The sequence below is a fragment of the Mustela nigripes genome, chromosome 7 (genome assembly GCF_022355385.1).
Source record: "Mustela nigripes isolate SB6536 chromosome 7, MUSNIG.SB6536, whole genome shotgun sequence".
In the NCBI taxonomy this organism is placed as follows: domain Eukaryota; kingdom Metazoa; phylum Chordata; class Mammalia; order Carnivora; family Mustelidae; genus Mustela; species Mustela nigripes.
In genome coordinates this window covers 102,146,241-102,173,239 of record NC_081563.1, presented here as the reverse complement: position 1 = coordinate 102,173,239, position 26,999 = coordinate 102,146,241, and the positions used below count along the sequence as shown (strand labels likewise).

The window sequence follows — 26,999 nt, the reverse complement described above, 5'->3', positions numbered from 1 at the left end:
ACAAACTGAGGGTTGCTGGGGGGAAGGGGTTTGGGAGAAGGGGGTGGTATTATTGACATTGGGGAGGGTATGTGTTTTGGTGAGTGCTGTGAAGTGTGTAAACCTGGTGATTCACAGACCTGTACCCCTGGGGATAAAAATATATGTTTATAAAAAATAAAAAATTATATTAAAAAATAAAATAAAATAAAATAAAAAAATATAAAAATGGAACAAAGCACCCCAGATCTGTAGGAGAATACCAAAGGGACACAATGACAATCCCAGAAGTAGAAGACAGGACAAATCAGAAGAAATGTCTGAAGATACAATGGCTGAGAATTTTCCAACCCTGACAAGTGAAATTAACTCAATAACCTGGGAAGCTCAGCAAAACCTAAGAAAGATAAATATGAACAATATCACACATTAGGTCATATAGTCAAACTGCTGAAATCCAATGATAAAATATTAAAAACAGAAAAAAAAGTATTTCACACAAGGGGACAACTTCCCACCAGAAACAATGAAACTGAAAAAGACAACAGAAAAACAACTGAAGAAAGAAAAAAGGAAAAAAAAAAAAAACAGACAACATAGAATTCTCTGTGCTGAGAAAATAACCTTCAAAAATAAAGGGAAAATAAAGACATTTCAGTTAGATAAAGATGATAGACTCATCACCAGCAAAGCTGAACTATAAAAATACTAAAAGCATTCTTTGGGTTAAAAAGAATACAGGAAGCTTGGCATTAGGAATAAAGAGCAAGAACATCAAAAAGAGGAGCTAGATGGATAAAAATTGTTTTTAATTTTAAAAAGCTATTAAGTATGTGTGCATGCATATATTTGTTTGCGAATTTCTTTAAAAGATAACAGACCACCCAAAAAAACAAATAATCCAATCAAGAAATGGGCAGAAGAAAGAAATGGCCAACAGACACATGAAAAAGTTCTCAACATCACTCAGCATCAGGGAAATACAAATCAAAACCACAGTGAGATACCACCTCATACCAGTCAGAATGGCTAAAATTAACAAGTCAGGAAATGACAGATGCTGGTGAGGATGCAGAAAAAGGGGAACCCTCCTACACTGTTGGTGGGAATGCAAGCTGGTGCAGCCACTCTGGAAAGCAGTATGGAGGTTCCTCAAAAAGTTGAAAATAGAGCTACCCTATGACCCAGCAATTGCACCACTGGGTATTTACCTTAAAGATACAAATGTAGTGATCCAAAGGGGCACGTGCACCCCAATGTTTACAGCAGTAATGTCCACAATCGCCAAACTATGGAAAGTACCTAGATGTCCATCAACAGATGAATGGATAAAGATGCCATGTATGTGTCGTGTACGTGTGTACACACACACACACACACACACACACACACACACACTGGAATACTATGCAGCCATCAAAAAGCCCAGAAATCTTGCCATTTGCAGCAAATAGGATGGAACTAAAGGGTATTATACTAAGCAAAATAAGTTAATCAGAGAAAGACAGTTATCATATGATCTCTCTGATATGAGGAATTTGAGAGGCAGGGAGGGGATCATGGGAAGAAGGGGGTGGGGATGAAACAAGATGGGACAAGGGAGGGAGACAAACCACAAGAGACTCTTAATCTCAAGAAACAAACCGAGGGTTGCTGGGGGGTGGAGGAGGAGGGATAGGGTGCCTGGGTTATGGACACTAGGGAGGGTATGTGCTAGTGTCCATAATTGTGGTGCAATTTGTGCTGCAAATTGTGTAAGACTGATGATTCACAGACCTGTACCCCTGACGCAAATAATTTATTTATATGTTGAAAGAAAGAAACTAAGGAAGGAAGAGGCAGAAGACATGAACAGGCCTCTCTGCAAAAAAGACATACAAATGGCCAACAGAAACATGAAAAAGTGCTCAACATCACTCCACATCAGGGAAATACAAATCAAAACCACAACCAGATACCATCTCACACCAGTCAGAATGGCCAAGATTAACATGTCAGGAAATGACAGGTGTTGATGAGGATGAAGAGAAAGGGGAAACCTCCTACACCACTGATGGGAACGCAAGTTGGTACATCCACTCTGGAAAACAGTATGGAGGTTCCTCAAAAAGCTGTAAAATACCCTACAACCAAGCAATTGCACTGCTGGGTATTTACCCCAAAGATACAAATGCAGTGATCCAAAGGGACACCTGCACCTCAATGTTTATAGCAGCAATGTCCACAACAGTCAAACTATGGAAAGAGCCCAGATGTCCATTGACAGATGACCGGATAAAGATGATGTGGAATATATAAACAATGGAATATTCACATCAAAAAATTTGAAATCTTGCCATTTTGCAATGACGTGGATGGAACTAGAGAATATTATGCTAAGCAAAAAAAGTCACTCAGAAAAAGACAATTATCATATGATCTCACTCATATACGGAATTTAACAAGCAAGGCAGATGATCATAGGGGAAGAGAGAAAAAGATGAAACAAGATGAAACCAGAGAGGGAGACAAACCATAAGAGGCTCTTAATTTTATGAAACAAACTAAGGGTTGCTGGAGGGGGAGGTGGGTAGGGGGATGGGGTGGTTGGGTGATGAAAATTGGGGAGAATATGTGTTGTGATGAGTACTGGGTATTGTGTAAGACTGAGGAATCACAGATCTGTACTTCTGAAACAAATAATACAATATATTTTAATTCTTAAAGATAATGGACCACTTAAAGTAAAAATAATTTGAAAAATAAACCAAATAAAGTAAAAATAATAATATACATTGTGAGGTTCATAATATGAGCATTAAAATATAGGCCAAGAATTCGAAGGATAGAGAAGAAATAATGAATTTATCCTGTTAAAAGAATCTTACATTGTTTGTGAAGTAAAATATTTTAAAGTAGACTATGGTAAATCAATGATACATACTGTAAACTCCAGAGCAACCACAAAAAAAAAAATGTTGAAATAGAACCAAATATTAATAGACAAGGAAAAAATGAACTACTAAAAAATGTTCAATCCAAAGGAAAATAAGAAAAGAACAGAAAGAACAAAGAAAAGAAAGAACAGATAATGAAAAACTAGATGGTATGATTTTGTCTAATCATATTAGTAATTACATTAAATGTAAATGGACTAAACTCTTCATGTAAAAGGCTTAGATTATCAATCTGGAATAATTTTAAAAGGAGAGGGGTCCCATTTGTTTAAAAAAAACATAATTTCATATAAAAAGCAAAACAGGTTGAAAGTAAAATGGTGGAAAATGATATCCCAGACAAACATTAAGAAAACTGGTGTGACTGTGTCAATGTTAAACTAAGTAACTGAAACAAAGAGGATTATCTAGAGATAAAAGAAAATATTTTATAATGATAAAATTTATCCAGATTTATTCAGAAGACATAACAATCCTAAACTAATGCACATAACTAATAACTTCTAAGTACAGATCTGTATTTAGAATTCTTTCAAATGTCAGAGCTTCTAAATACAGGAGGGAAAATAATAATGAATGCAATGGGCTGAAATACATTAAACATATAAAAATCTACAAATTGATAATTTCACATATGAACAAATAAATAAATGTAAATTTAAAAAACAAATTCAATAAAATAAAGACTTAATTGGGGTACCCAGGTGGCTCAGTCACTTAAGCATCTGCCTTCAGCTCAAGTCATGATCCCAGGGTCCTGGGATCAAGCCCCAAATCAGGCTCCCTGCTCAGTGGGAGCCTGCTTCTCACTCTCGCTATCTCTGTCTCTCTCTCAAATAAATAAATAAAATCTTTTTAAAAAAAAAAAAAAAAGGGACGCCTGGGTGGCTCAGTTGGTTGAGCAGCTGCCTTCGGCTCAGGTCATGATCCCAGCGTCCTGGGATCGACTCCCACATCGGGCTCCTTGCTCCGCAGGGAGCCTGCTTCTCCCTCTGACTCTGCCTTCCACTCTGTCTGCCTGTGCTCGATCTCGCTCGCTTTCTCTCTGATGAATAAATAAATAAAATCTTTAAAAAAAAAAAAAAGACCTAATTGAGCATATTAGGAAATTACCTGAGCATCATTTCATTATTTTGAAAATTGATGTATAAATAAAAAGACCTGAGCATCTTTTCTGCTTTTCCTGTATAAACCATACTCTGGGTACCCAAGTATATGATGAGAAAAGCTTTTCTTTTCAGAATAATGATAGCCAATAAATACAGAAGAAATAATAGAATTCAGGGCTATGTTAACACAATGGAGAATTACACAAATGTTAAGATAAATGCACTAGAGTTATAAAGCAACTTTCTGGACAAATACTATAGAAACATAATATTTACCTAAAGAAACAAGTCACAGAGAACTATATACCATATATATCATGCTTCTATAGCTCAATAAAAAAAAAAAAACATAAAACAAAACAAGTAATAATAAATTGTTTAGGATGCATATATATTAAACTTTCGTTTTCAAGGCAAGTGAATGATACACAATTCAGGTCAGTGGGAGGAGAGGCAGAGGTTTGGGAAAGGATAGGAATAGATATAATACTATCTTGTTTCTTATTAAGAACTAAGTGTTTTAGACTTGTGTTACTGAATATGTAAGTTATAAAACATAAAAATAAAATATCTTACTCTTTTATCATCAGCTTAAAGTGAACATTAGTAACATAAGTAACTAATTATATTTTGGTATATCATAAGGTATATTTCTGGGAATTTGTGTTAAGGAAACAGACAAGTATACAAACATCATGTACAATGTTATTTGAACAGCAAAACAAAACAAAACAAAAACAAAAAACTAGGAAATAACTCAATGGTCATTCTAAGAAAATGAAACAATTTTATTAAATAGAATTTTTATAGGATAATTTTACAGCATAGAATTCCATTCAGCTATTTTATAACAATAAAATTACTATTTAAATCACTAACTTAGGAGTTAGTAAATTCCTACTTTATGAGTTAGACCAGAGGTACTTAAGCTGAGCAATCCATGACTATGAATCCCATGAAATTCTACTAGAATTGTGTGTGCATTTATGCAGATAACTGTGTTCATGTGAATGTTTCTAGAGAGAGAATCCATAGTTTTTAGATTCTCAAAGGGAACATGGTTATTCCGAAAAGAAAAAAGAAACAGTTACTATGTTAGCTAATCTCTAAAGACGGCCCCCAATGAACAAGCTGCCCAGTATTCATGACCTTATGTGTTCCTCTTCTACACTGAATCTGGATTGGCCCTGTGATTCACTTTAACAAGCAGATGCTAGTCCCAGCCCTAAGCCCTAAAGAAGATTGACAACTTTTACTTTTGCGCTTTGAGAGTCCTGAGCTACCATGTAAGAAGTCCAGCTACCTTGCTGGAGAGGCCACATTAGAGAGGGAGAAGCCCTGATACTACATGAGAAGAAAGCAAGTCCAAAGCATTCTAGCATGGCACGTGTTGTGATGTGCCCTGGATGTTACACATAACTTATGAGTCATTGAACACTGCATCAAAAACTAATAATGTACTACAGAGTGGCTAACTGAACATTTAAAAAAAATTTAAAAAGGGCATTCCAGCACACCAGCTGAGTCCAACCTTCTGGTTGCCCCCACCAACACACCAGCCATGTAAGAAAGCTGTCATGGACATTTAGTTAAGCCACAACCTGAATGCAGCCATGTGAGAATCCCCAAGCGTACTGGCAAAAGACCTGTTCATTTAAGAACCAGCCAACACACACAACCATAAGAAATAAGAAAAGGGCTGTTCTTCTAAACCACAAAGATTGGGGGTGATTCATTAAACAGCAATAGATAACCAATAGTTACAGATGGCTGATTTAGACTGAGTAACTTCACCTAATTAAGCACCTAATGTGTTTTAGTATTATAATGGCTAAAACAAAAGTCAGAAGCTATCCATCAGTGGATATAACATCACTCCTCAGTCGTCTGTGTAATCCCTGTCCATGTGGGCATGTACAGGTGTGCACACACACCTGCACACATACAATAATGCCATTTATATAACAGTTTCACTGAACAAAAACAACTTTAGTCATTTTTATCCATGTACTTTATTTACAAAGGCCCTTTTATAACACATAAATGAAATACAGATCAAGCATCTAACTTTGCCCTTATATTAAGAGATGAAAAGGAGTGAGACCCTTAAATGAACCTTCATTTTAAATATTACAGTGGTTACTTATGTAAATCACCTTCATTTTAAATATTACAGTGGTTACTTATGTAAATCACCCTCTAGACTTAAAAAAAAAATAGACTGAGGTTAAGGGAACACATGTTTAAAAGGTATTTTATAATGCTAATAAAATAGCTTTGTATTATGTCATATTAGGACAATTACAATGCTCACTGAACAGAAATACTTTCTCTTTATTAATTTACACAATAATGTTGCAAATGATACTTGAGAGGAAAACAAATTCAAAAAGAACCAGGAATTCTGCCCCAGAACCAAGAAGCAAAGCAGAACATAAACAATATGAAAAAGGCCAGATCCCATTTCATCTATTCAATTTGAGTGAAATGAAGATATAAACAAACTTTGTGGTGGTGTGTTTTTTTTTTAATCTACTGCATTTGATTTTTCAAAACAAAAACATCCATTTTCCACAGCCAGCTCTGTGTTAGCCAAAAATAATGGCAAAAGACAAGGCTTTGGTAAGGACAGATATAAATGACAACTATATATTTTTTAACTCCTTAAATACCTAACCTATAACATTTTAAGTAGAATAATAGCTTAATAAATTCCAACTCAGTCCCTCTTCTTTTTCATATTTCTCTAGTCATTAAGGGAAGAGTCTTTAGACTTTCTAGGTACTCAGGTACTGTTTGATCTTTCTGAACTTGATTTCTCATTTAAAAATTAGAATCACTAGGTAAAAAGTATTTAGCATAGCACCTGCCCACAGCAATTGTTCAACCAATGATATCTATTATTACCATCCTTACTACTCATCACAAAATGATGGCAAGTGCCTAGTTTAGTAGGATAGTGGTGGTTACCTATATACCTATTTCCTTCTCCTAACAGAATTCTGATTTTACTCTGCTTTCTACTCCCCCCAACCCACAGTCACAAACATGCCCTATAGGCATATTCTGTGCCCATGATAGGTTTATGGGTAATTTCCCTTTGTCAGTGATTAGTTCAGAAATGGGCATGTGACCCAACATTAGCCAATCACCAGAATATGAGGAGAGGTCTGCTAGGAAGCTTCTGAAGGAACTGTTCCTCATTCCTGGAAAAGAACTATCAAGAAAATATGTTTTCTCTCCTTCTAGAGATTTTTGTGTGATCGGTTTTCCTGGCAAGGCAGTAGCCTTTCTGCCATCAGCCTAAGGAAGAAGTCAACAATGACAATAGCAGAGGAGAACTAGGTCCTTGGTATCATCAGGGGAGCTCCTGAACCAACCAACCCTGGAGTCCTCCTACCTCTGAACTTCCTCGTATGTGAAATCATATCATTTCTTCCTACTGAAACAAGTTCAAATTGTGATTTTTTTTTGCCACTTATAGCCCAAAGCACACTAATTACTTCAGTAATGGAAAGGCAGGAAAACTGTAAAAGATTTTATCAAGACTAAACTAAAATTAAACCACCCTTCTCTTCAAAAGAACAGAGCCTCTACCATGAACACATAAAGCTCTTGAATAGGCAGGAGCACTGGCTGTGGTTTACTAATGTGCAACAACTAAGTCATTTTGGCAATCAGACTATATGACAGTGCTTCAAATAGGCAAAGGGTTACTGAATTCAATTCAACAGATAATTTATTGAATATCAATGATATCATAGAGCCACCTCATTTTGTAATGAAGAACAACCATATAAGTCACATGAATGCTATCTCATGGCCCCAGTGACCATGGAGGGAATAAATCCGCAGGGATGAGTGAAGAAAGAAGAAAGAGAGAGAAGGAGGGAGGCTGCAGAAAAGAGAAGAAACACATTTGAGCTCAATCCTAAAAGATGAACCAGATTTCTGGGAAGTGATTCTAAACAGAAGCAGAAAGAGAGAAACATTCTCAAGAAATTGTGCTAACTTGTTTATGTTGCAATGACAGCTATAAAGAAATGAAGTAAATGATGACAGTAGGACTTTATAGCAAGAGTTTATTTTGTAGATCATAATAAAACTTACCTGTGCAATTTGCACAGTGAGTTGCTAAGAAATATTCATGAACTTGAAGACATGAGCAGGATTTAATATGCAAAAGTTGCATGTGAGGAAAGCCCAGAACTATACCACAAACCCAAGGCTGTGCCCAGATACAAATAATTCTGATGTGAAAAGCTGCAAAAAGGAACTGCTGCTAAGATGTGAAGCAAAGTCAAAGGAGGTAAGACAAATTGGAAAAGTGAAGATGTATATGACAAACACAAGAAAAATATTTCAACTGAGAAGATTATACTTCTATATTCCACTAAATTTACTTTGGCATAAGTATGAAAGCTTAACAGGTAAAGGAGGCAAATCTAAATTTTAAGGATAATGAAGGACTCAAATGAAACAAATGCTCAGTAAATTTTAAATATTTATTGTCCTCTGACATGAATTTTACTACATATCTCAGCTACACTGGGCAAATACTCTCATATTTCTGAGAACACACCATCACATCATAGCAGAATTCAAGCAGATTATCATTCCATCACCAACATTAGCAAATAAAGACTAATATGACAGATGACAACACACAATTTACCAAGGTATTATAAAGAACCAGAAAACATTGTCATGTAAGGCTAGAAGAGAGAGAAAGAAAGGGAGTAAACAGAACTCCTTAGCATGATAATACATACAACACTGAGTCCCAACTAACAGATGATGCAATATTACAAAGTGATAATCTTAATGATAATTAGCATATCTGTTTGTCTCTCTTCCATAAAAAGATGTTCTGATCCTGGCACTGGTGGACATACCCTTCTAACCTGCTCCTTCCATTACAATTCAAACCCAAGTCTGATTCCCAAACCCACGATATCCTGCACCCCAAACTGCCTCCAGCATGTAACGTGCTCTTACATTCAATGTGGGTATATGTAGACCTAAAATACCACTGTATAATTTTAATAAAGTTTCTAATTCTTTAATATCTAACTCAGCTTTTTTAACATGTCTCTCCATCCTTTCGTCAAGCCAGTGGTTATTAAAATCTTTTTTATCAAAGCCAAAAGACAAATACAACACATAAATAAATATACTTTTTCATGATATGAACAAAACATTCTGAAAATAAAAATATAAGGTATCCTTTGGTCGCAATGTGTTGTACTGGACTCAATCATACTGTGATTCACTATTGAGAACCATGACATGTATTCAATAACAAGTTAATAAAAATGCAAGCTGTGGGACGCCTGGGTGGCTCAGTTGGTTAGGCAGCTGCCTTCGGCTCAGGTCATGATCCCGGCGTCCTGGGATCGAGTCCCACATCGGGATCCTTGCTCCATGGGGAGCCTGCTTCTCCCTCTGACTCTGCCTGCCACTGTCTGCCTGTGCTCGCTCTCGCTCTCTCTCTGACTAAATAAATTTAAAAAAAAAAAAATCTTTAAAAAAAATATGCAAGCTGTTTCTACATTTTACATTATCTCTACTTTTTCTATATGATTTGCCAGTAAATCTCTTTGCCCAAATTAACCAGTCACCACGGAAAAATAGAACACATTTGATTCAGCATTATGTCTTTCTGACTCCCCTATGAGCACCTTTTAGAGTTAGCAGTTACCTCTGTTTGCAGCAAGAACCTCAGCTAGGGCTAGGCGCATCCCAGAAGAATCTGGAAACATAAATAACGTTTCTGCCAGCACACTGATCCTATCTCAATGGCCCCTTATCCACTGATACCCTGACCTGTGAGTTAACTTGTTCCACTGTTAACATTCTCAGGGATACCTAGGGTCTAGGATATACATCAGATCTCTTTAGCTTTTGATCCACCAAACACAATATGGGAAGAGACTGGTAAATTGTATGGGATGAGAGTTATAGGCAAGGCACAGCTGGGAGACAGCACTACCCTGCCCCTCGAAATGTTGCCTTACTACTTCAAGTATGATCTGTGGACTAGCAGCCCTGGAATCAGCTGGGAACTTGTGAAAAATGCAGAATATCAGGTCCTCCCAGACCCACTGGGTCATACTATGCCATTTAACAGGTGATTCCATACATGCTAAAGTGTGAAGAGAGTAGGTGTTTTTTAAAAATAGCCTGAGAGACTATTTCTGAAGATACAGCATTAAGATTATTATCCCAAACAACTCTCAGAAATAGAAAGTCTAAGCCAAGGTTGATGTCTAAAGAACCAAGTACCTTACACTGAAAATGTCCAGGATAAACCTTACAACGAACCAAAGACCCATACTTCAAGCATCTGAAAGCTAAAGCCCTGAATTCCCTGGGCATCATTTTTTCATAACAGCTTGCCAACATCAGACATACTATGCACCTTCAGAAAGTGATGAGTTATACCATGTACAACTTTCATAGCAACAAATTATCAATTTACAAAACTCAAAGTCAACATACTGTGCCTCACAGTTATTCAAGTTGGCAAGACTTTAAAGTACACACAAATCTGAATAATGCGTTGGAAATATTTGATTTATGTTAAACAGCGCTCTGGAATTTAAACAGTCGTATGCTCAACCAAACCCTATTCCTAGCCAATCGGTTCGCTGATCAGCTTACACATATCGTTCCAACATACACTGCCCAGCTATGTTTAATATTCGAGATTTTTAAAGACCTTTTTGTGTTTTTTAAATAAATCTTATTTCAAGTAAATTTCCTGAGCTGAAAAGAACCACCACCACCACAACAAAATAATACCAAAAATGGCTCTGTTCGATAAAAGGCACTGCCTGTATTGAGTGAACTCTGCCTCTAACAAGAGCCTTCTACAGAGGGAACTAAGATGGCAAAGCCACGAAGGCCTTCAGTCCAATAAGGAGCACGAAGCAGCGTGTCAGAAAGAAATTGTTTTTCTGCTCCTTTTGATGGGTTATGCTTTCAAGTCAGGAAATTAGAAACAGGTGTGCCAGAGGGCACACACATCCTCGCTCCACACTGAAAAACACGCGTTTTCAATTTTCAAACATGAAAGAGACTCCTGTTGAATGAAAGAAGAAATGAAAATCCAGCTCTGTTTCTGTGAACCATATGAAGGGAGCTTAGAAAGCCTTTGACAAGTTGCTCCACTTACACCCTCTCGAACTGACAGCAGGTAGTAGTCGACAATAGGAAAGAAAAGGCATTCTTTCAAGTGAAAACAATCAAAGGGAGAATTACATTAAGGATCACAGCACTGACATTTTAACCCATCACTTGATCTTATGCTTCTGTTTCTACCATTTCTTCACCTTCTGTTTTAAAATTAGAAGTCTGTTCTTTCACAAAACAACAACAAAGCAATGCAAAATAAGTATTTGGCAAGAAAGGAAGGAGGGAGGGAGGGAAAGAGAGAGAGAGAGAGAGAGAGAGAAAGAAAGAAAGAAAGAAAGAAAGAAAGAAAGAAAGGAGGAAGAAAGATTTGAGAAAGTACGAACATCAAAAGAACATCTTGGAGTTCATGTGATCCACTATAACCCAACTCTAAATAATCTTGTTCAAAGAAAGATTTACTATTCTTCATGATGTTCTGAGCTCTTCTAGGGTGCTGGAAACATTTCAGTGAGTATATGCTAAACTTAAAGGCAACTGGTTTGGTTGGGATTTGAGGGAAGAAGGATGTACTAATGGCAGCTGAACAGTCAAGGCATCAGGTGCACCAAGGTGCCTGCCAGTGACCCTCTGGGGGGCACTGCAGTACACACTCCTTAGGTGAATGGATGCAGCAGAACCCCATCCAGCACTAGCAAGCCTTTAGTATATCCAATATATCACCATATTTCTGTACTGGCAATAGGAAACTTTCCTACACAATCAAATATGGCCATAGATTCCATGCCCTTATAGGACACGGAACATCATGACTTCTCTTTCACCATTCCCAGACTATAGCACAGGATAAGAGCCTCTAAAATAGGTACAGTTTTATAACAATAGAGCAATTACAAGTCATCTTACATAAGAGCAAAATACCTGCACTCATGCATGCATGAAAAGACATCATTCATATTCCTTAAAATTATTTTTCAAAGAATATTTAATGACACATTGTTTATTATACAATATTAAATAAACAAACCATAACACAAGCTGAACAGTTTTGCCATTTTTGTTTTATCTACCAGAAATCTACCAAAAGTATTAATATTGCTTACAACAGGATGGCAAAATTATCAGTTTCATTTTCCAAATTTTTTTCAATAAGCATGTGTTTTCACAATTAGGAAAAAAGGCACTCATTTTAAACCTCTAAGATTCATGATAACCAAAGCTGTCATACTAAACTGGTTTCCCGGGAAATGACCTAGCAAAATTGAGAATTCCACTTTATTTTGAACCATCAGTGACTTATGTAAAAAGCAGGAAATAATATATTAATAGTTCATCTGATATGAAGTGATGTAATCAGAATAAGGAACAGTCTCAGAATAGAATTCCCATCCCAGATAATTACTTTAGTTCTTAGAAATGTGCTGGTAGTTTAAATACTCTGTTATCTATAAAGGAACAATATTTCTTTCCCCCATCACCGCCAATGAAACAATCCAAGGAATCAAGTGCTTTTAAGATGATGATGTTTACAAATGTTAAGGTTTTATCTATGCTCACATCCAGAAGTTACAATTCACAAAAAAAGATTTCTCATGGCATGATTCCCAACCCTACATCTTACAAACCAAATTATTTCAGCTTAAGTATCTGTTCATTACCCTGAGCCCCTGAAGATTCTTCTTAAGTGAAACAAATTATGCAACAGTAGCACTGCCTAATAAGGCAGATAAAGGAAGCAGAGCAGGCTGAAGAGTCTGGATTCCAACTCAGTAGAACAGCAAGGTATTTAACTTATTGACCAGTTTTGCCTCCCACTGTCTAAATCACTGTTAATCATTCCAGAACAACCTCAGAGATGAAAGATTTATCTTCCAAATGTATGAGTGGGTCCCTAATCAAAAAGATCCCCATTTCATACAAAAGAAAATTTAAATACTAAGTCAAGGCCATCTAGGGACTCTAAATTAAACTCCACACACCTTGCACTCACCCCGCTACTTAAGCATCTTCCATTCTCACCAGAATAACCACTCTCAACACTTCCCTTAACCTCCTCTCAGCCCTTGACCCAGCACACTTCACCTGTTATGGACTAATGCTTTGTGCTCCACCCTACCCCCAACAAATTTATATGTTGGAGCCCTTATCTTCTGTGTGATGGTATTTGGGGAGAGGTAATTAGGGTTAGATGAAGTCATGAGGACAGCACAAGAGCCTCCATCTCTCTCTCCTTCTCTCTTTCTCTCCTTCCCTCTCTCCCTATTTCCCTCCTTCTACTATATGAGGGTATAGCAAAAAGGCAGTTGTCTGCAAGCCAAAAAGAGTACCCTCACCAGGAAGCGAATCTGCTGGCACTATGATCTTAGACTTCCCAGCCTCTAGAGCTGTGAGAAATAAATGCCGATTGTTTAAACCACACAGTCTATGGTATTTTGTTACAGTAGCACAAGCTAAGACACTACCCCATTGTATTTATTTGTTCATATTCAATTCATTCAACAAACATCATTGGGGGCTTCAGATAAGCACCATCCACATATCCGTGAAGAAAACTGATGAAAATCCCAGTCTTCATGGAGTTTTGGAGTAAAGCAGGGTTGAAAATAAAGATAAAATAAATAGGTGACATATAAAATTAGATAATGATAGGGGCACCTGAGTGGTTCAATGGGTTAAGCCTCTGCCTTCGGGTCAGGTCATGATCTCAGGGTTCTGGGATCGAGCCCCACATTGGGCTCTCTGTTCCATGGGGAGCCTGCTACTCCCTCTCTCTGCCTGCCTCTCTGCCTTCGTGTAATCTCTGTCAAATAAATAAATAAAATCTTTTTAAAAATTAGATAATGATATACACTATGAGAAAAAAAATACAACATGGAAGGAGAATGTTGGCTGAGAAAATTTACATGTTTAAATAGGGTGGTGAGGAAAGATCTCAGTAAGAAGGTAAACCATCTGAATAAAGAGTTTATAAAGGGGGAAGCAGCAGCTTCAGCTACTGAGGGCAGAGAGATAACAGAAAAGGAAGGAACTCGTGTAAAGGTCCTAACGGGGTAATATACATGGCATATTTAAAGTACAGTAAAGCAGCCAATGTAGCTAGAACTGAATGAGCAAAGAAAGAAAACCAAAAGTTGAAGTCTGAGAAGAAAGTGGGCAACACCATATATAAGGTCTCAGAGGCCCTTCGTAAGGACTTTGGCTTTTCCTCTGAGTAAGAAGGTTAGTGACTGGACAGTTCAAAGAAGAAGTATGACATGATTTGACAGGTTAGACCACCAACTCTTGTTGGTACAGTATTTCCAAGAGGAGTAAGCCATTCAAATAACTGTGTTAAGTGCTGCTTATGGGATTAAAAGATGACCACTGGATTTTGGAGGTGATTGTTTATCTGGACAAGAACAGATTGGTGAGGTGGTGGTAGTAGAGGGAAGGCCTGACTGATGTAAAAAATAGAGGAGAGGAGAGAACTGAGAAAAAATACTGAAATTTAGGTAGAGACAACTCCTTGATGTTTCACCTTGAAAGGCTGATCAAAAACAGGTAAGAGTGGGAAGAGAGGCTGAACTCCAAGGTGACCTAAACACAGAGTCCTGAGTAAAACAGGGGTTTTATTCAGGACATTAATCAGGAGGCTAAGCCACAAAGAATGCTTACGACATACAAAGAATACTAAAGAGAAATCATGGCTAGTCTTAAAGAGGAGGCAAAAGCATGGATTCCTACCTGCCTCTCCACCCTTTCTGGGCCCCCAGAGAATGATGACCATATAGTACATGTGGATGTCTCAGCAATGGTCAGCCACTGGCTTCTGCATTATGTAACTCTACTCTTGTGAGGAAGGCTGCTTTAAACCTCTGACAAAGGTCCCTGGGGAGGAGTTTTGCAGCACAGACTTAAGAGACAATCTCCTACAGAAGGGCAGAGGAAGGACTGCTGCGTTAGGCTGAAGAGCCAAGGAAGGGTAACATTAATTCCCAGCCCCAGAGGAAGAGTGCCAGCTCAGAATCACTGACTCACAAATATTTAGGCAAAGCCCGGTCTCATTTTTTGCATTTTTTATCACCCCAGCCTTTGAACCTACTCCTGGCAAGACATTGCCATATCGTCACCACCCTCAGGGTTCTAGAACTACCTAGAGTCAAACCCTAGAAAATCAAAGAACCTACAAAATCAGAAATCACTGGGTCACATACCAGAAACCAAGTAACAGAGCTTTCTTCATGCTAAAACACTTTAAGGAAGGAGGATTGAAGCCTGTGTCTCCTGAACTCCACTCAGCTGCCATCTAACCCCTGGACTCACTATTTCTCTTTAAGAAAAAAATATACTGCACAGACAAGGAAAGGCATACCAATGCTAAGGTCAAGCAGAGCATAAACTTAATCTCCTTCTTTTTTCCTCCTTCTGATCTTCTAATCCTCAATCTGTTCTTCCTTTCCATAGCCAGAGAAAGACCACAGATGCATCTGACATTATGCATCTGACATGTTACTGAAAAATTATGTGTGATTCTGACTTTGGCAAATTGAATCAAATCTTAAAGTACTATTTAAAGAAATTCCATGATGAATAATCTTTTTTGAAATGACATCGATCCTTCCAGAAGAGGGAAGACTCACATATGCATTTAGTGAAAAATATTTGACATATAACACTATGTAATTTAAGGTTTACAACATGTTAATTTGATACATTCATATATTATAATATGATTGCCACTGTAGCAATAACTAGCACCTCTATCACATTACATAATTATCCTATCTTTTTAGTAATTGGAATAATTAAGTTCCAGTCTCTTGGCAACATTGATGATTATAATAATCATCATTTGTCTTAATTTTAATTTGTCTAGTAAGCACTAAGTGCAAGGCCCTATGCCAAGCACTCAGGAAACACAAACATACCCACAGATCCCCTTTTCTCAAGAGCTTATGCCACTGCTTAAGAAAGCCTAAATAGTTATTTTCACACACACACACATACACACACAACTGAGAATAAGAAAAGTTTTTATTAAAGTTCATCAATTCTAAAGTATATTTTTTTCTATGTTCAAAATGTTCTGAAATCAGTCCACACATTATAATTGATGGCATCCTCCCATGGCTGCTCTCCAAGCTGCAGCTGTGACATAGTGAGCACTGCCTCTAGAAGGAAGTAAGCTGATCCTGTTGTCAACCCTTCAGTGGAGTTGTGCACCATGCTGGAACTACAAGTTTTGAGCTGAGTTGTCACTTACCATGTATTCAAAAAATATTACAGTATATTGCAGAATTGAAACAAAAAGTAAGTATGAGCATAAGAAGGCATGGAAATAGCAATGGTACATGACATTGTTATTAGTGCAGCAAATGTTTCTTGTTGGAGGAATTGTATAAATTCTATATTTTCTTGTAAAGTAACAACCATGTGTAAAGAGAGATGAGAAAAAAGTGTGTCCTACTATGACTGGCAGTCTTTATCCCCCTTAGTATATGTATCATATTGGTATATTTTAGTCCTGGATAAGATACTAAATATAGAGGCAACAAAAGCAAAAATAGGTAAGTAGGACTATATCAAACTAAAAAGTTTCTGCACAAGAAATAATCAAAAAATGAAAAAGCAGCCTATAGAATGGGAGAATATGGGGGTGCCTGGGTGGCTCAGTGGGTTAAGCCTCTGCCTTCGGCACAGGTCATGATCTCAGAGTCCTGGAATTGAGTCCCACATTGGGCTCTCAGCTCAGCAGGGAGCCTGCTTCCCCCTCTCTCTCTGCCTGCCTCTCTGTCTAGTTGTGATCTCTCTCTCTCTGTGTCAAATAAATAAATTAATTATTAATTAAAAAAAAAAAAGAATGGGAGAATATGTTTACAAACCATATATCTGATAAGGAGTTAACATCCAAAAGACATGAGAAACTCCTACAACTACAACTCAATAGCAAAAAATCAAATAGTAAGATTAATACATCAGCAAAGGACTTGAATGGACATTTCTCCAATCACAATGAGACATCACCTCATACCCATTACAATGGCTAGTATTGAAAGGATAAAAGATAAAAAGGCTGGTGAAGCTGTGAAGATATTCACAGCCTTGTACACTGTTCATGGTATTGTAAAATGGTACAGCTGCTACGAGCAACAGTATGCAGGTTCCTCAAAAAATTAAAAATAGGACTATTATATGATCTAACAATTCTACTTCTGGGTATCTATCCAAAAGAATTGAAATCAGGATCTTGATGAGATATCAGTACCTCCATGTTCACTGCATCATTATTCATAATAGCCGAGATGTAGATATCACCTAAATGCTAACCAACAGATAAATGGATAAAGAAAATGTGGTATACATGTACAACAGAATGTTATTCAGCCTTAAAAGAGGAAATCCCTCCATATACAACATGGATAATCCTCAAAGATACTATGCAAAGTAAAGTAAGCCAGTCACAGAAGGACAGATACTGCATAATTCCATTTACGTGAGGAACTTAAAAGAGTCAAACTCATAGAAGCAAAAAGTAGAATGGTGATTTCCAGGAGCTGGGAGAAGGGAGAAATAGGGAGTTGATATTAAAAAATTCATAAAATTTTAGGGCACCTGGGTGCCTCAGTCAGTTAAATGTCCAACTCTTGAGTTTGGCTCAAGTCATGATCTCAGGGTTGTGAGATTGAGCACCACATCAGACTCCATGCTGGAAAATTCTCTCTTTCTCCCTCTGCCCACCCCCTCTCCCTCTCTAAAAAACAAACAAACAAACAAAAACACATAAAGTTTCAGTAATGCAAGATGAATAAAGTTCAAGGGATCTGTTGTATGATTTGCATCTAAAGTTAAAAATACTGTGTTTTACAGTGAAAAATTTAAGAAAAGATTTTATGTTGTATTCTTACCACAATAAAAAAATATGAATCAACCAATTTTTTAAAAATAATGGTGTAGCTTATAAAAGACGGTGACTTAGATTCAATGACACACCATTAATTACTGAAGGACTACTCTGAGCCAAGAAGTATGCTAACTGCCTTCCATATGTCAACTCATTCAGTACTCACAGATATTAAGGTAGATATTCTTGCTTTACAAATAACCCTTGCCAAGGTCACAGCCAGTGAGTGAAAGAGTCTGCACAAGAACCCAGGTATATACTCTGCTACCTTCCTAGCTAGACAAATGCCAGAACATTAGTCAGAGTTTGCACAGCCCGCTCCTGCCACACTACTCTCTTTCCCACTCCCCACTCATTCCTCCCCACCCAGTGATGAGAACAAGATGCTGGAGTTTATCCCTGAGGCTAATGGTCAAATTGCCTGTCTGGCCTTGGGAGAGCCCTACCCTGACCATAACTATCTTCCCTCCATCTTTCAATTACTACCTTCCAAGAACTATAAACCTAAAATGTAGGCCAGGTCTCTAAATTTTCTGCAACAGCCTAAGGCACCAGTCTTTTTTATTTTGACCAAACAATTGCAAAATTCCTTGCACCACCTTTCTTCTGACTTGGTCACCCAACTCTGCCATGTGTTTCTGTTGTCAATCTCACAGCAACAGCCCCAGGAGAAACAAGGGTGAACCAATCATACAAAGTCCCAGGGACGAAGGAACTGGAGATTTGCTCTATTATCCTCAGGGTATGGGGGATGATGATGGTTAGTCCTTAAACATCAGAAGAATATAACATAACAAACTAGGAATCCAAGTTTAAAAACTGCACTGGATGTCATGAACTAGAAACCTGAATTTATCTTTAGTCATGTGAAATTATCTTCAGTTGATGCAAGATGTGCAAAGGAGGTAATATGCAAGGGGAAGGGAAAAAGACCTTAATTTTATAATTTTAGCTTTACCCACCCACTGCACTCTTAACATAATCAAATCAATGAAATGTGATCCTATTCCAGCTTCTACATCACCAATTTTAAAAAGGAGAGAGGTAGAAAATCCCAAAGAGATCAAATTTCTTTTCTGAAGTGACAGGTAGCTTTCAGGATTTTAGCTTAAACGAGAATCCAGGCTTCCAAATGTCTAGACATGAGAGTAACACTTAACGATGACAAACCAACTCACTGAGTAACACACTGACCAAAAATTAAGTCAATACAACATATGATACTAATACTACTTTGGGAAAATAAAAATGAAACAATGAATTATCTATTTTAGACTTCAGTTTTTTCAAATACCACAACTGTCTATAGACATAAAACCATAAACTTAATTATGTGCAAAAGCTAATTCCTAAATATCATGCACAGAGATTTCCATGTGCCACCAATATTAAACTAAAAATTAGCTCATATTGGAGCAACTGGATGGCTCAGTCGGTTAAGCATCTGACTCTTGATCCTGGCTCAGGTTGTGTTCTCAGGGTCATGTGAACGAGCCTTGTGTCTGACTCCAAGCTCAGTATGGAGTCTGCTTATCCCTCTCCCTCTGCTCCCCCCCCACATTTGCTCACACACACACTCTCTCTCTCAATTAATAAAGAAATAAAATCTTTTAAAAAACTCATATTATATTATGCTCATCTCTTCAAAACTGAAAGAATGAAAATCAATTTTTTGCCAATTACAATTAGTATGGTTAAAGTTTAACATTAATTTGTGTTTGGAGACTTCACCTTATAGGCCAGTGGTCCACAATTATTTTTCCACTGATGCAAGGAAATGGACAGAAGCAACAAATATGAAAATGGTACCAAGAGGTCAAGTCTGAGCAAAGAATAGGATAGTGATGGCAACAAAAGAGAGAGAACACAGGAGAAATCTCATGGCAAAGGGTGGGAATAATGAATAAGGTATTTCACTGAGCCTGTTGAATCTGATATGCACAGATGACACCCAGAGGGATATGTCAAACAGAAAGTCAGAAAAAATTCATGTGGCCTTCCAGAGAAAAGTCCAGAGGAGATAGACATGGAAGCAAATACTGTAAAAAACAACTGCTAAAATCACGAGAACAGTAATAACACCAAATCACCAAGAGAAAACATAAAGTGAAACTAAGAAAAGGCACAAGAGGCCCAACCCTGGGGTTGGTAGCAATGGGAAGAGTCTGTGAAGAGGGCCAGGATGGAGCAGGTCAGAAGAACAGGACAAACCAAGAGAGTTTTAGGATCTATGCTACAATAAAAAGGAGAGAGGCACCTGTATAAGAGATCTGAGAGTCAAAAGTAAGCAGGAAAAAAGGGCTGGGTTGGATTGGGTGGTTTGTTAGCAGAGTCATACAGAAGCCAAAGTGTCAAGCAACTGAAGAAAGGAAGGAAAGGCAGCCATATCTATTCTCCTGATAAAGCCTGATGACATGAAGGAGAAAGTCCTAAGTCTGTAACTTGAGAGACAACACAGCAAAGGGGATGAACCACTTGGTCAACCACTCATATCACTACATTGAGAGAAAAGGCTTCAAGTACACCTGGCACAAGCACAGAAAACCTGGATCTAGATAACCATCCTGCCCATTAACTGCTCCCAACACACACACACACACACGGAATTTCTAAATGATAATGATTTTTTAAGTAGTAATGTGATTTTTTTATTTTTTATTTTTTTATTATGTTCCATTAGCCAGAATATAGTACATCATAAGTTTTTGTTGTAGTGTTCAATGATTCATTAGTTACGGATAACACCCAGTGCTTATCCAAACACATACCTTCCTTAATACCCATCACCTGGTTACCCCATCCCCTCACCCAGCCTCCTTTCTGTAACACTCAGTTTATTTCCCAGAGTCCAGAGTCTCTCATGGTTTGTCCCCTTCTCTTCCCCTGTGGTCCTCTGCTCTATTCCTTAAGTTCTATATATGAGTTAAACTGTATGATAACTGTCTTTCTATGCTGGACTTATTTTACTTAGCATAATCCCCTCCAGTTCCATCCATGTCAATGCAAATGGCAGCAATGTCCGCAACAGCCAAACTGTGGAAGGAGCCGAGATGCCCTTCATCAGATGAATGGATAAAGAAGATGTGGTACGTATCTACAATGGAATATTACTCAGCCATCAAAAAGGATGAATGATAACAACTTCTAACACAGATACAAAAAGAGGACCTGTATTTAATTAAAAGTGTAGCTAGAGGAGTAGATGTCATAAAATATACAATTTGAAGAGCCTGGGTGGCTCAGTTGGTTAAGCATCTGACTTCGGCTCAGGTCATGATCTTGGGGTCCTGGGATCAAGGCTCTCTGTGTAGTTCAGTCTGCTTCTCCTTCTCCCTCCGCCCCTCCCCTGCTTATGGAACTCTCTCTCTCAAATAAATAAAATGTTTAAATATAAATACATATATATATACATATAAATACATATATATATACATATAAACACATATATATATACATACACACACACACACACACATACACACACAAACATTTTGAAATACATCTTATATTTTCTGTCCCAACATTTTATTCAAGAGATTACCTAATTTTTGAAATACCTTGTTGCTTTTATATCTTTTGTGATCTAAATTGGCACTATCCTAAATCTCTAGAGAAAAAAAAACAAAACATTAAAAATGTAACTTATAGTTAACTCCAGAGTTGTAATGAAATGTTAGCAAAACGTTTACATTGGGATACTTACATTGTGAAACAATCCTTAAAAGCTCCCACATATCAAAGGTCTTTCACGCATAAATGCTCTAGTCTAGGCAGTGCCTTAGCACATGCTATATGTTTACACAAAAATATTCTTTTCAATCATTAAATGACCTACAATGTAGCAGTTATGAAAAATGGTCATGAAAGCAGCAAATACCTGAGGTACTCACAGCTGTAGAGTAGGGATTATGAGCTCCAGTATTTTCAGCCCAGCAGCCACATCCATAAAGAGCAGCCTAGGAAAAGAGAAAATAGGTACACAATGTATTTCAGAAATATTATGTGTAATTACTTGCTTTCAAAAAAAGACAAAATTATACCCATCTAATAAAGCCTGGTTTAATAATGATGCATATCAACTGGGAAATAATACCCGAGACTGTGTAAGACCTGCCCAAACAATGGTTCTAATACTATTTTAAACTGTATCTTCAATTACTGTATTAATCTAAAATTTTTCAGAAAAGGGCAAAAGAAAGTTTTTAGACTCTCATCAGTAATAGTTTTTTTCCTTGAACAACCTTTTCCCAATTATAGTTTGTCAGCCAGTTCAGACAAATTCCTCTCTTCTGGCTCCTTGAAATCATGTGGTTGCCTTAAAATAGTGGCTCTCAAACTAGGTATATGTCAACTTGCTTGAGAAGTTTGGTGATAGGAACGTGGTTCCCAGATATTCTGATTCAGTGGTCTGGAGGCTGCCCATGGAATTGGTATTATTAAACAGGGCCGCAGGGGGGCTAGGATGCAGGTGGTCCTCCTGGCATACTCTAAAAAACCCCGTTTAGGAGGGCTTCTGCCATGCCTCCCTTAAAGTGGCACAGCAGAAACTGCAAACAGTTACTACCAAAGGGCCCAATATATGTTCACCACTGTGAACTACATTTTATATCTGAAGAATCTAGATTCCCCAGATATAAAGAAAGGAGCCAAAAAGATCAATTCAAGTTAATTATTTTATGAGGCAGTAGAACAGATTTATATGCCTGAAACCACCAATAACACAAATTACTGTGGTTTTATAAAAGAATATAACAATCATCCTTATTTTGTTTTTAATAATGCCACCCAGAATGTCTGGATTCATCTCTTCAATATCCACAATGACTTTCTGCCTATGGGAGGGGAAATGAAACTGGTAACTTTTCCAGTTTTTAGTTAGAAGCAGAAGAAGAAAACCCCTTTGGTAGCCAGCATAGAGAATACAAGGAAGTCTGCTCAAGAATATGCACCACCACAAGTTTGGTAAAGAATGGAAAATTGAAAGCACAGATGTCCATCAGTAAAGAAATGGTTAAACATTTGCCCAGCAATATGCAGTATTCATTGCAGAGAGTTCAAAATAAAGAATGCAACTTTTTCAAAAAGATTTTTAGAAACTAATAAAAACTCCAAAAATATTATTGAGTGAAAAAAAGACGACGACGACAAGCCACAATACATGGAGTTTTCAGTATGACTTCTGACTAATGAAAGAAAAAATACTCCCATAAAATAGTAACTATTCTTTTCAAAGAGATCACTTTTAAGGAGTGGGGAAAGAAGCTAAGATGGGAATGGTAACCAGACAGACCAGCTTTCTACAATATTCCTTTTTTTTTTCTAATAAGGACTTCAGAACTCATTTGCTTTAATATTCTATCCAGAACAGGAATTTTCATGAAATATCCCAGGCACTTCTCATACCAAGAACCTTGATACTTCGTGAGGGAACACATTCCCCTTTTGGACACTTACCTTTGGCTTAAAGTTCTTCCTTAGATTGCTTTAATGAACAACCACTTTATCATAACTTTCATCCGCTAATCCTGGTTCTACTCTCTGGAATTACTTTACCTTCCCTGCTTAAGTCCTCTAAATTTTTTAAAACAGCTATCTGAGTGCCCTGATTACTCTTTTCTCACTCAAGAGAATACTAGATTTGTGAACTGTTCCTCAAGACTTTGAGATGCACACATACACACCCTACGCCCTTAATCACTCTCCTTGAGAAATAATCCAATGTCCAAGATAATTGGAGATGAAGTCTCCCATGCTCATGTGACCCACAGTTGCCACCCTCAGTTGTCACCGGCAATAGCCTTACAAGTAGAACAAAGAATTCAATACAACATTGCCAATTTGGCAAAGAGTAGAAAATATATTATTGCCTTTGAAAACACCATGCTTCTAAAATACACAAGATTGTTGGGTCAGAGTGGGAACTGAAAGCCCTATGGAAGGGATTCTGCACATGGATTGCAGAACCAAACTGGCAAACTTGTGGAATAAGCCATTCAACTGGTATTACCTGGGACAGTTCCTAGGTGAGCCAAAGCCTCAGAGAATAAGCCACCTGAGAGGAAGGGCCTACTCTTCCTTCACTGAAAACCTGGTTATTGCCTTCACTGAAAACCCACTATCCTTGCCATTCACCACAGTTATCTTGACCAGGAGCCTGGACCCAAAAATAGCAAATAAGGCCATAAGGACACCTCTTCAGAACCTACAGGGGTCCCTTTTTTAAGGAAAAAAAAAAAAGAAGAAGAAGAAGACTTACTCCTACTCTTTGTTTCTTCTCTCTAAGCGAATTCCCCTTATGCCACTTCACCACAATTTCATGATCTAAAGTTGTCTTCCATCTTAAACTTCTGAAACCAGTTGAGCTGATACAGTGATAGGTCAGATAAAAGAAAGAACCAGAGACTGTCCCGCTCTTAACACTTCTTTGGATAAAATATCACAAGCTTGGGGCACTTAGATGGCACAGGTGGCTAAGTATCCAACTCTTGATTTTGGCTCTGGTCATGATCTCAGGATTGTGACTGTGTCCCACGTCAGGCTCCATGCTCAGCCAACAGTCTGCTTCTCTCTCTCTCTCTCTCCCCTTCTGCACCATCCCCACCAGCTCTCTCTAAAATGAACAAACAAATCTTAAAAAAATAATAATAATAACAATCTTAAGCAGGGCTTTAAAAAATAAAAATAAGCTTTCTTCTTTTTAGTAGTAAAACTTCCTCAACATTTAACAAAGGTATTAACATTCAGTAAAAATAGATCATATAAATATCATTATTATTATTATTTAGTCTTTTTTGGAACTTCTTTTCCTTTATAAAATGAGCATAACAAAAACCCCCACCTTATAATGTTTCTGTAGATCACATGAATGAACACACTTACTGTACATAGCAAGAGACAGTTCTAGCTAATATATAGCTATATTATGAGGGACTATGGCAAGCAATTTAAATATGTCATTTAATCTTCTAGAACTTCGTAAGGTAACTTTACCCATTTTACAGTTGTGGAAAGTGGAGCTTAAAGATGTTGAACAGGGGTGCCTGGGTGGCTCAGTGGGTTAAAGCCTCTGTCTTTGGCTCAGGTCATGATCCCAGGGTCCTGGGATCAAGTCCCGCATTGGGCTCTCTGCTCAGCAGGGAGCCAGCTTCCTCCTCTCTCTCTGCCTGCCTCTCTGCCTACTTGTGATCTCTGTCTGTCAAATAAATAAATAAAATCTTCAAAAAAAAAGAAAAAAAGACGTTGAACAATTTGTTTACAATAAGGGAGAGGTGAGATTAGAATAAAGGTTTATCTGAATCCAAAATTCACACTCTTAATCACTAAACTCAACTGCGTATTTGTGTGGGGCTGAGTTGAGAGTGGGATGTAATCATTCCTTTTTTGTGTCCCAGTTGTAAATTCTAACTATTGTTGGTAAGCCAAGTAAATAAATTGTAATTCAAATTGCCACGTCACCATATGAACAGTTATCATATGTCTAGAGCAGGGTAATTAATATGCTAAGACTTTGAAAGAGTTCACTGTACACTTAAAATGTATTTAAAAGCATCTATTTCTAGCATATTTTTAAGTCTTTTTTTTCAACACTTTGTATATTTTATTTCCTTCCCTCTTGATCGTCAAGGAGAATGGTTTCCTACTGTCAACTGATGCTTTCATATTTCCAGGCTTATTACAGCTCCTCTATCCAAGCAATATAATCCAATTAAGCAAATGCATTTTCCTGGTAAGTAACTTTACCCTTACCCACCACACCCTTTCCTGATTTTCATCTCTCACAAACTATGTCTTCATACACTAGCTAATTGGGGCAAATCAATATGTTTAATTTTTACAGAAGTATTTCTTTTTCTAGGACAGTCCCATGTGTAGTGGCAGAATGGCCTCAAGATTGTTCAATGTAATATCCTCCTAACATAGACCAGAACTATCCTTGGTTCTGCTGTTGGCTATTCTGCTAACCAAAAAAACAAAAAACAGTGAGAAAGTCATGGGAATTGCAAGGCAACGAAGGAAACTATGCAGGCTTTTCTCTCTCTTTCTCCACCCAGGCATCCAAATCTGATAGGCCAAGCTTGGTTCTTATTCCAAACTTGACAAATACACAGGGATTCATAATGTGGAAAAACACCATGACCAGACAAAGGCTTTTTATAATGAGTTCAAAGCATTGTACACATGTTGAGTAATCATTCCCCATAAATCCCCCTGTACAGTAGGCAAAGAGTAGCACAAAATTAATTATTGTTCCCTACCCATCCCCCCATGGGATTTTAAGAGCAGATCAGGGCAGATCAGGGAATATCACTTGGAGATTTCCAAAGACATCCTCCATGAATCAGATCACTCTATTCCAAGCATTCATTAACCACCATGTCCAAAACAACTGTGATAACTACTCTTTTTCAAATGTGAGAGACAAGGCATACATACAAAGAATGCCAAGAAGTGCTCTACATGTAACATGAGATCTAAGTACTGAGCTTAAGCATAATGCTTGCAACTACTTTAACAGACTCCAGGAATCATTAGTTCACTCAACAAATATTTCTTAAGCTCATAAGTAATGTACCAAATTGGCTTATGCTCAGAAAGCTTACTAGATCAAATGGATGCGAAAATACTCAACAAAATACTAGCCAATAGGATTCAACAGTACATTAAAAGGATTATTCACCACGACCAAGTGGGATTTATTCCAGGGCTGCAAGGTTGGTTCAACATCCGCAAATCACTCAATGTGATACAACACATCAATAAAAGAAAGAACCAGAACCATATGATACTCTCAATAGATGCTGAAAAAGCATTTGACAAAGTACAGCATCCCTTCCTGATCAAAACTCTTCAAAGTGTAGGGATAGAGGGCACATACCTCAATATCATCAAAGCCATCTATGGAAAACCCACTGCAAATATCATTCTCAATGGAGAAAAACTGAAAGCTTTTCTGCTAAGGTC

The 26,999-nt window shown here is 37.5% G+C and overlaps 1 protein-coding gene across 4 annotated transcripts in view; it reads right to left on the bottom strand.

The window, feature by feature from the left end:
* TASP1 (taspase 1) overlaps nt 1-26,999 on the bottom strand; it is a 277,276-nt gene that overhangs the window by 131,289 nt on the left and 118,988 nt on the right. For 3 of the 4 annotated variants that reach the window (XM_059406523.1, XM_059406522.1, XM_059406524.1), the window contains exon 10: nt 21,916-21,994. In XM_059406523.1, coding sequence (XP_059262506.1) covers nt 21,916-21,994 — 79 coding nt within the window. The remainder of the gene's footprint in view (nt 1-21,915; nt 21,995-26,999) is intronic. The other variant, XR_009405434.1, reaches the window with a different exon arrangement.